Source organism: Corvus hawaiiensis, chromosome 5 (genome assembly GCF_020740725.1).
Source record: "Corvus hawaiiensis isolate bCorHaw1 chromosome 5, bCorHaw1.pri.cur, whole genome shotgun sequence".
NCBI lineage: Eukaryota > Metazoa > Chordata > Aves > Passeriformes > Corvidae > Corvus > Corvus hawaiiensis.
The window spans coordinates 50,645,257-50,655,301 of record NC_063217.1 but is presented as its reverse complement, the minus strand read 5'-3'; the positions used below and the strand labels follow the sequence as shown (position 1 = coordinate 50,655,301).

Here is a 10,045-nt window from a genome sequence, read left to right as displayed (position 1 = left end):
AACAGCATACTCTATCTAGTTACCAGGCAGGGAATGGACCCTACATGATTTGGTGACACTTTGCTATGAGAAGTGTCATAGTCTATCACATTGTCTATTATCAAAATAATTTTTTTTAGGCACTTCGATGATAGAACTCAAGTCTGTGATTAATTCTTCAGAATCTGACATAAAACATGAGTTAAGCTCTGTAAGGTAAAGCCTTTCATGAGGACATCTACTGTAGATGATCTGTTCATACTAGAAATTTCAAATGGTATGTAATGGTGATGGAATTCTGCAGGAGGAGGAGATGGTGCCTTAACTCGTGCATTTTGTACTGATCCAAAAAAAACCCCCTGACAGTGCTAGGTTTGGAGGTGTAGCTGAAAGGAAAAAAAAATCATGACAGTTACTTAAAAAAAAAAAAAAAAATCCTTTGTGCATTTCATTGCATTCTCAATACCAATCCTGACATCTTTAAATAGAATTCAGTCACTTCGAGTTGATTCTGCAAAAATACCTCTGTACACTCTTGACCTTTAGAACAGGATTTTCTACTTATGGGAATATAGTTGCAGGACACACACAGAAGCCACTGAGTTTACCCCCTCATTAAGGGATGCTCAGAGGCAAGTCAGTTTTTTAAAATTAACTTTTTTTTCCAAACATCTTTCTGCAGTCTTCAGTAGTGCTCTGTCATTCTGCACTAAACTTTTAAGAAATAATGTATTTTTTTAATCTACTGATCTCTGTATCTGTAGCTGCACCAAAACCAAAACTGTGGGAAACAAGTGAACAATCACATCCACAATGAAATGAAGTCAGACAGAAGACATCTATTACTACATGGGGCAGTTCTACCATCTATCTACAGGAACATGGGAATATTTTCCAAGGTATCCAGGTTACCAACTAATGTCATCAGAGCATGTAATAGCAGAGGGAAGTTATAGAGAACTAATTTTCTCTTTTTTTTTTTTTACAAAAGCTGCAGTGAACAGAAAACAAGCAAAAAGATTTTTTTTTTCAGAAAAACCAAGGTAGACAAAATCCCACCTAAATCCCCTAGCAACAATTCCTTGTATTTTTCTACTCTGCTATTGCATGAAGTCTTATATGTATTTTTAGTATAAAATAGCCAGTGTCTTAAAAAAAAAAATACTGGCTTGACTGATAATTCACATTTCCCTTCAGTGTAAGGGAAGAGAACACTTCCCAACACTTTTTTCACCAGCTTTAGTTAAAAGCTTTAAAAAAACCCCAAACCCTGATAGTATTGTCAGCAAGAAAAGTAAAGAAAAATAATCAACTTTGAAATATTGCCATTAAAACATAAAGCAAGGCAGTTGAAAATAAACACAGACACCTCATTCAGAAAGTAGTTTACACTCAGATTTGATACCCCAAAATCTGAATTGATGCCAGCAGCCAGAATGGGATCTAGATTTAGCTAAGCAGTAGGCCTGCCTGTAAAAATTTCACAAAGTAGCCTAAAATAGAATACCTGGAAGCTGGATCAATCTAAGTTTTAAATGCCAAAGGCTATATCCAATGTCTACACTCATTATGACACATTTCTGATACAACTACACTACAAAAATCTACTGAACCTCTCCAAACTTTCTAACTTAAATTAGAACTAGAGTTCTAATTCAACATTGTAGTTTTAAGTCATGGCTTCAAAATCCCATCCTATAGTCACATGGAGGCTTGGTTTGCATTCTCTTACCAACTCTTCTATTGCCTATTCCTTCTAGAAAGACACTGTTTTTTGTTTTTTTTTTATGCAGATATTTAAAAAAGAGAGAAAAAAGAATGTAGTATAGATCAGATGATATTGTCACATTGAGAAATTTGGCTCCACACTCCAATAATTTGTATTGCTCCTAACTTAGGTTTGTGTAAGTGATCAAAGGATACTCTTTAAAAAAGTAAAAACCCCTTTAATTGTACTAATTGTATGTGTGTGTGTATATATATTTATATATATATACATATATATAGTCTGACACTACAGAAAAAACACTTGGCAAGCCCACATTTACATAGTATATTACAACATGCATAAGAAAGGCTGTCCACATAATATAATCCTAGCTAGCATCTTACCAAAAAAACCCAAAAAACATCTACAGTCTCATGATCTTGCCTATTGGGAAGCTCACGTTTTATGACAATATATAATATCATAATTCATAAAGCAATAAATTTTTTCCCTGTAAGAAAAATCTCCATTAAATTCTTCAGCCAGCCAAGATGGCTGTGCTTATTTCTCTTGAGGGTAAATGCCAAGTTTCCTCTATGCTAAAAAGTACATGATCATTTTATATTAAAGTAATTTTTTTAAAGTTATGTCCTGAATTTGCTTAATATTGATGGCTGTAGTTCAGGCAAGGAAAAAAGGTTTTCAGATAGGGGAAGGAGGGGAGAGCTCTCTCCTCCCCACTCCAGCATCATGTTGAGAGCAGAGAAATGGTTTTTGCATCTTGACCATGCTAACAATGCTGTTTTGCTAGCATGAGTGCCAAGTGTGGCGATGCCTGGGGACATCACTGTGTGACTGCACACAGACAGGTGGGAGGGTCAGGCTTACAGGTGGGAGGGTCAGGCTTGTCCTGACACCCCAGACTCCCTGCACTCCAGCGAGGCAGGGTCTGACTGAAGCGTATTAATTACTTTGGTCTCCTCAGAGCAGTCTTTGTCCCTGCTGTTTGAGAAAGATTCTTTCAAAGGTGTGAGTCACGGGACATACTTAGCAGCTGAATCACTCTGAAGGACTTGGGCAGCATCTTACATCAGCAAGCAGGGCATGCAATGTTACTTTTTTCCTCAATGTGCTAAAATCTCTCCAATGACAAAAGATCAAAAAGTAAATTACAAGCATAAAAGGACAAAGATCTCCTATAGAAAGCAGCTTATGAGGTGGACTAAGCAGAACTGATGAACATGTCCCAGTATAATTGTGGATCTATAATGATTTTAAAAAAATTATACATTTTTAAGTCTCCTAGAATAAACAAGTACCTTAGGCAAGTATACCCATCAGGATAAAGAAAACATGTCAAGCAGAATCCTGCTCTGAGAATAATGGCTTTATAAAAACAGTTTATCACATTTTTTAATATATTTAGAAGGCGCAGATTTTAAAAATGTGGTAATGCCACAGATAAAACCAATCAATAGAAATTGCCTGTAATTTGTCTGTCAAGCCTACACCATTAGAGTTATTTCCTATAGCTTATACTATTCATTCGTCTATGCAAGTAAAAAGAAAAAAAGCCAACAAAACAATATAAAATGTGGACAGAATTCTGCCACAGCACCATAGCAGTATATTTTATTGCACAATGTTCAAAGTAGGTAGTGTAGTATCCAGCCCTGTCAATGCTCAGCATTTTGTTTTCAAGGCATTAAGTTCTATAGAGGTTTTGGTTTAGAAAATCAAGTAATAACTGCACAGAGTACTGCTTTGTTTGTCCATGTAATGTTAGACTTAACTAAACCTGAGCCTCTCAGATCAACCATTTTGATTTTTAAATAGCAAAGACTGCAATTTGAGAAGCTAAGCATATACATGCATATACATGAACCCATCATCCTTGCTGCTGAAGAGGGAGGCAATGACACATGCAATAGCTTTTGTTTGACCTTTCTGTGTAGGCCAAAGGTAGCGTGGAAGAGCCTGTTTGTCTCACAGGAGTTCCGTAGAACTTGATCCCACCAGTGAGAACAAAGATGATCACAGGAGTTACCCCACTTTTTGAAGTTACAACTGAGTCCCATGGGGACTCATATTCTCTATGGAAATGAAAAATTCCATATTTATTCAAACAAGAGGTGGTAAGGCACTTGCTTATGAACCTTCCTGTTGCTACTGGCCCTAGTATGAATTATTGCTGTGGTTATCATCGCTTATGGCCTTATCAGCAGTAATTTTACTCTTGCATTGTGTAGGGATATGTATACATACATATACACTAGAACACCCACAACCTTCATTTTCACCTGTTAGCATCTCTGCTTGTTTATTCACACAAAGTAGCTGAAGCTGAATTAAGAATTCCACCTACAGGTAACTTGGATAAGCTGCCAAGCCACTTAGTTCCAAATTTATGAAAATATTCATCGAACAATCTTGTGAAATTATTAAAAACAACAGTAACAACCACAAAGGAAAACACCTAAATAAAAATCATGTTGTTTGTATTACTGTATCTTTATAGACATTGTGACAGTATAAAAAAGTCTTCTCACTCAAAACCAGAAGAAAAAATTTCAGTGGATACTCTGCTGTTTACGAGTGTGAAGTAACCCAAAATGTATTTGCCTTTCATAGTGAAACTCATAAGGAAAGCAACTACTGAAAAATACGATGTTATTTGTAAAGCATACTATTAATTGAAAGAACTATAGCTTGACCTCTCTAATTACATTTTTCTCTAAACTCACAGAATATGGTGCTGAAGGGTAGGCAGTAACAACATAACTTGAAAACTGGGTTAAAAGTTGTTATGTAATAACCTCCAGTACATTTTTAACAAGATGCTCTTGATGCTTCAGTAAAGCATCAACATGCCAGAAGTACTCTGGGCTGTCTCCTTCTAAGAAGCTTGAAACCTGGCCTAGGGGAAGGTGTCCCTGCCACAGCAGGGGGTAGGAACTAGGTGATCTTTAAGGTCCTTCCAACCCAAAGCCTTCTATGATTCTATAATTACTAACAGTAAAGGCTCTGGAAGGAGATTTTATTCCCCAGTTTACGATCTGTTTATCATAAACTGAAACATGACATTATCATTTCAAAACTGCACAAACAACAAGTTTTTAGAAGAAAAAAAATTCTATTTCTTATATTCTGTCCTTAGAAAACAGGTATAAATCCTTTCTGATGTCTCTTTTGAAGAGACCTTCACCTTATAGGATTGAAGGGGGACAGAAGAATGGCATAAAACTACCTCTCCAAGTCCTATTTCAGCTTTTCCCACCTGCTTGCCTTCTGTGCATGGAAAGATGCAAAGGAGGCAGCATGGTCCTGCATGTCTCATGGGATGCATTGGAACCCCTTTGTTTGTGGCCTTTCCCCCACCTCCAGATAGGAACTAGTCGAATACAATTTCAAGGGGCTGGTCTAGGCACCAGTTTAGCAGCCCTTTCCTACTTTCTAATAAGATACATTTTCAAAATCAGGTTTGGGATATTTAAAGCAAATAAATAAAACCCATTTTAATTTAAATATATATTTTAAATCTCATTCTGCAGTTGGAAGACTAGTAGGATTAAATGCTTTATTTAACACAGATGAGTCAGCCTTGAAAAGTTAGCATTTGTTAAAAATTATGACAAATTACATGTAAACTTTTTCTCTGTGCCCAGCATGTAGTAATGGTTCTTTCTTGTTGAGTGGGAGTTGCAAGTGCAAAGGGAGGAAGAACTCTGGGCAAATGCTACAAAGTCATTCACTGGACAACTTCATGAAATTAAGTGCTTTTCTTCTATGTATAAACGATTTTCTCATCACTGAGGTTAGTAAAGCACTGAGCTGTTTACAGAGGTAGCTAAATTCTCATTAGCAGTAAGAGATGTATAAAGGAAACTGACAGAAGAACAAGTTCAGTGGATGCCACTTGGATAAAGGGTTTAGCTTAGTTAACCTTTCCTATCTTTATCATCGCTGCTGCTGTAATACAGAGACTTATGACATGGCCTATAATAAACATTTTTAATGACTGCCAAATCAATTATATATACAGTAATTACATTTCCTATCAGCCTACCAAGCTAAAAATTATGCATTAGAACTAACTGCATGTAGTGGGGCAAGAGGGAAAGAAAGAAAGAAAACACAATCATGTAACATGCCCTAAAAATAAGATTAGGGACTGGCCTCATAACACATTAAAGCTGCAGGGGAGTTTGAGCTATAATTTTCAGAATTTTTAAATTTTACCTTACTTTGTTCCATTTTTTGCCACTTGTTTACAAAAAAAAAAATTCTTTTATTCGATTCTCTGTTATGTCTCACAGAGGTGTATAGTATTCTCTACTACCTACAGAAATTGATGTAAGGGAAAATGTTCCAAATTAAGTCCACAACTAAGTCACTTGCTTAATTTCATTCTAAGTGGTTGATATAATATAAATTCCTAAGATAATTTAGACCTGATGGATCTCTCACAGCAAATTTTTGTGATCCCTTGACAGCTTAAATGAAAAGATTTAATAAATAATAACCTTTGATGCTGTGAAAACAGGTCTGAGTAGCATCTAGGAACATCATGCAGAACAGCTGCTGCTGATTCTATTTTGCTGGTGACGGCTGTATTCTTATAACTGCACCAAATGGTAGCTGAAATAATCTATTTGTATTTCAAAATACAATTATTTGTGCAAGGTTTCATGTAAAGATATTGTCTACATCTATCAGCCAAAGAAGAGGCTGACACTGCAGAAACACACTGTGTTAACGGGTGCAATACACGTTTACGTGAAAATGTTGAACCTTTCACACTGTGAACCTCTTCACACTCTGTTTGCTATTACAGTAAAGTCTCTGCTGTACTGATTTTCTTCTAGTGACACCTGAAGGACTTGCCATTTCTCAGGTTCTTTCTCTGCTTTGGACACATCAACAATCTGTTCAATTAAAAAAAATACTGGTTTAAACTCAAGAATTTTAGGTAGCATTACTGAATAGATACTTAACCTCCTATCTTTATCAACCTGTCACACTGCCATTTTAAGTGTGATCAGGAAGGTTACGGTCCAGAGATACAATTATATTGTTGGAAAAAAAAGTTACATTACTTCATTTAACCATAACGAAAACTACTATCCTTGAGTGACGAGATGGTCTGGGAGAAGATTTATACTCTTCATTGAAACTTCATTCAAGAAAAGAAGAAATTTCAAGGAAATTTCAAGTCTGTGGGGACAAACAGGTTTGCTCTATGTAAAATCATAGAAAAATACATTTATAATAAATAAGAAACCACATTTCAATAATACTAAGCAGACGTTAAAGGTCTTTTGCCTTTTTTAAGAAGATTTTTTATGTATGATTGAAGTTTATACAACACTCCAGAAAAGCCATGTGTTAGATTGAAAAATAAAATCAGAAGCATTTTCTGTCATATAAGTATACATGAAAAAACGAGAACGTTAATGTCTTAGAAAGTGTATGTCCAGCTTTGTACCGTTACTCATTTAACAAAGCAGAAAATAAGATACCGTACTGTAAACAAAAAGCTACAGTAAAAGGACATTTTGAAATTTACACAAGTTTGAGTTCATAAACATTTTGGTTGCTCCATAACAGTTTTCATATAAAATGAATAAAAAACCCTTGGACAGCTTTCATCACTCTTGACTACTTTTCACTTAAATGCACACAGACATACTTTATATAGCAATATACTGATGTACTGTTAACATGGATATTAAACTATTATTACTGCTTTTTTAACTGAGATGTGTATTATCCAATCAATATTATCTGAATTGAAATACTCATACATTATGTATTCCCGTCATGTTGTTAAGTATAAAAACATGAAAATATAACTTTACATTATTTCAGTTATATACATCAGTTCAGGCTTGACAAAGATTTTTTTATGCTGTGATTTTTAGAGGAATAAGCCCAGAGGTACAATAAATAGCTTTCCACTGTATACAGTAATGCATTTTTACTTTTTAAAAAAATTTATATTACCATATGAATATTATTTTAGTTTGGTCATTCTAGCATTGAACATTAAAAATCCAAATGCATTCCCCAACATTCCTGATGAGGAGCAATGCACAGAACACCTATGAATTACAGATGCATCAAGAAATGATTCAGTTTAATTCGGGGGAAGTATTGGTAAGACAGACATTGAAAACACTGTATACACCTCTTTTGCTGACCACACTGAGAGTATACACTGTGTTCACATGCTTGCAGAAACAGGCTCAGAGTTTGTACCACAAGAAGGGATTTCAAGTTTCTGATAAACACTCTGCCTTCTCCAATGCTCAGCAGACATTATACTTGAGTCTAAGAAATGGATTCCAACTAAAACTGCAAGTCATATTTAAAATTTTATTTAAGTCCAAAATAAAAGAGATTTACTGATACCGCATGAGGCAATGTATCCACAATGCAGAAAAATGTAAGCTTTTCAACCAAATGTACAGAATTTTATCTACAGGGAAAGCTAGAGAAACATGATGTTACTTTGACTTGCATTAGCATTTAAATTAATATTATTGCACCCCTCCTAGGATTCCTTTTTGCTTTTTAAAAGTTATTGTTTTTAAATACACATAATTAAAAAGTATGGTAACTTCAGCTAGCAAAGAATATTCATAATGATTAAGATTCAGGAAAGTTTTCATCAGTACAGACTGGCATCTAATTCGCGTTATCAATCTTAATTCAAAAAGACATTGCCAAGGTTTTGGGTTTTTCTTTTCATAAAAGCTTCACTAGCTACTGCTTAGAATTACCTTTTAACAATTTGAAAACTGCTTCCTTAAAGAAATAATTTGACAACTGTGTTTGTTTCATACTTGAAAAAAATATTTAACACTGTTTTACTGCTTGCCATTTATCATTTACTGATACTCTTCTCTCTCAGTACATGTATTTATGAACTCAATTGTACAAAAGTAGAGATAGGTATCAACCAAATCTTTGGATCATTAAGTCTCTGCATGTCAGAGTTAAGAGGAGCTCTAAAACAGCACCCATCTGACTCCTCATGTGCCAGTATCAAGTACCGCTCCAACCCAGAACAACCTTGATCTCCAGAGTTCAACAAGCGTATCTGAGCATCACAGCTTGGGCTCATCTGCAGAAAAAAACTATTGAACAGATTTGAGTGAGCTGGAAGTGGCGACACTGCCAAAAACTGAAACATTGACCCAACCTTGACAGTGTCCTTTTAGATTTCAGACTCGTTATAACCCAACTGTAGCTAGTAAAATTAATGGAACACTTGCAAATAAAAACATAGAAAAAAGTTTATTTCAAATGTCAAGCATTGCCAAGTAAATTTTATATTAACACCAAATGTTAAAGAATAGGATATACAGCAAAGTTTTAATAACGATATTAAATTACAAGATTTGAACCTTTTAATTATTTCTTCTCTTCTCAACATTACATATTTGGCTTTGAAAAATACGGAACTGATGCCTTAAGCCTTATTTTCATATTCCGCTTCCCCGCAGTCTAGATTTTTTTCTTTATTTTTCTTCTTATTTTTTTTTCTTATTTTTTTTTCTTTTGTCATATCCAACGATTATGGAAGCAAATTTATTTAAAAGCCAGTTTTTGTTTGTGAAAATACCTAAAAATATTTTTTTCATTTTATATGTTTTTTTTTCTTATAAAACATGTCACATCTTGATGCAATTGATGTCAAGTGTGCTTAAGTCAATATGAACCAAGGGACTAACAACAGTGGCTGCAGAAACTGGTGTGTTGCCTGTACAACGACTTCAGTTAGATTACAGTACTTCCATGTTAGCTGTGCATGTCAGTCAAGCTTCATCTTGAACTTGTGTAGAAAATGGTGTTGTGTTTTGAACCAAGCATTCATTACAATCCAAGATGAACTCCACAAATACAAGAATTCTTGGCTGAAAGAAAAGTCTTCAAGATACTGGATGCCTCTCACCACTTTGACAATAAACGCACAAGGAAACCATTGTGTAAGGCACTCAAAAGGTTCTTATCAATCACGAGAGATCAGTCACACTGACATTCATTCCCATGCCAGGACTCACGTAAGGTACTGCATGCACTGCTTTTGGAAATTCTGGAGTCATAACACGTCCATTTTCTCCAGTACTTCCTGTAATTGACAGCCTTGCCTTGCTCCTCATGGCATCATTCAAGGTCATCTTAAGAAAGAGAAAGAAAAATTATACATTACAGAAATTCAGTGTTTGAGACAGAGGGCCTGATTCTCTTCTTGCTTACGTTTGGCTGGCATCAGTGTAACTTCATTGGCTTCAATGAGGTTACTCTTAACTTGCTTAAGAGTAAGTGAGAGGAGAATCAGATCTTTTTGCAGTT

The 10,045-nt window shown here is 35.1% G+C and overlaps 1 protein-coding gene across 3 annotated transcripts in view; it reads right to left on the bottom strand.

Moving 5' to 3' along the window:
* Positions 1-7,000: 7,000 nt before the first annotated feature.
* The window catches only part of GRIA2 (glutamate ionotropic receptor AMPA type subunit 2), a 93,047-nt gene continuing 90,002 nt past the window's right edge, over positions 7,001-10,045 (bottom strand). For all 3 annotated transcript variants that reach the window (XM_048305092.1, XM_048305089.1, XM_048305088.1), the window contains one exon: positions 7,001-9,870. In XM_048305092.1, coding sequence (XP_048161049.1) covers positions 9,706-9,870 — 165 coding nt within the window. In that variant the 3' untranslated portion in view covers positions 7,001-9,705. The remainder of the gene's footprint in view (positions 9,871-10,045) is intronic.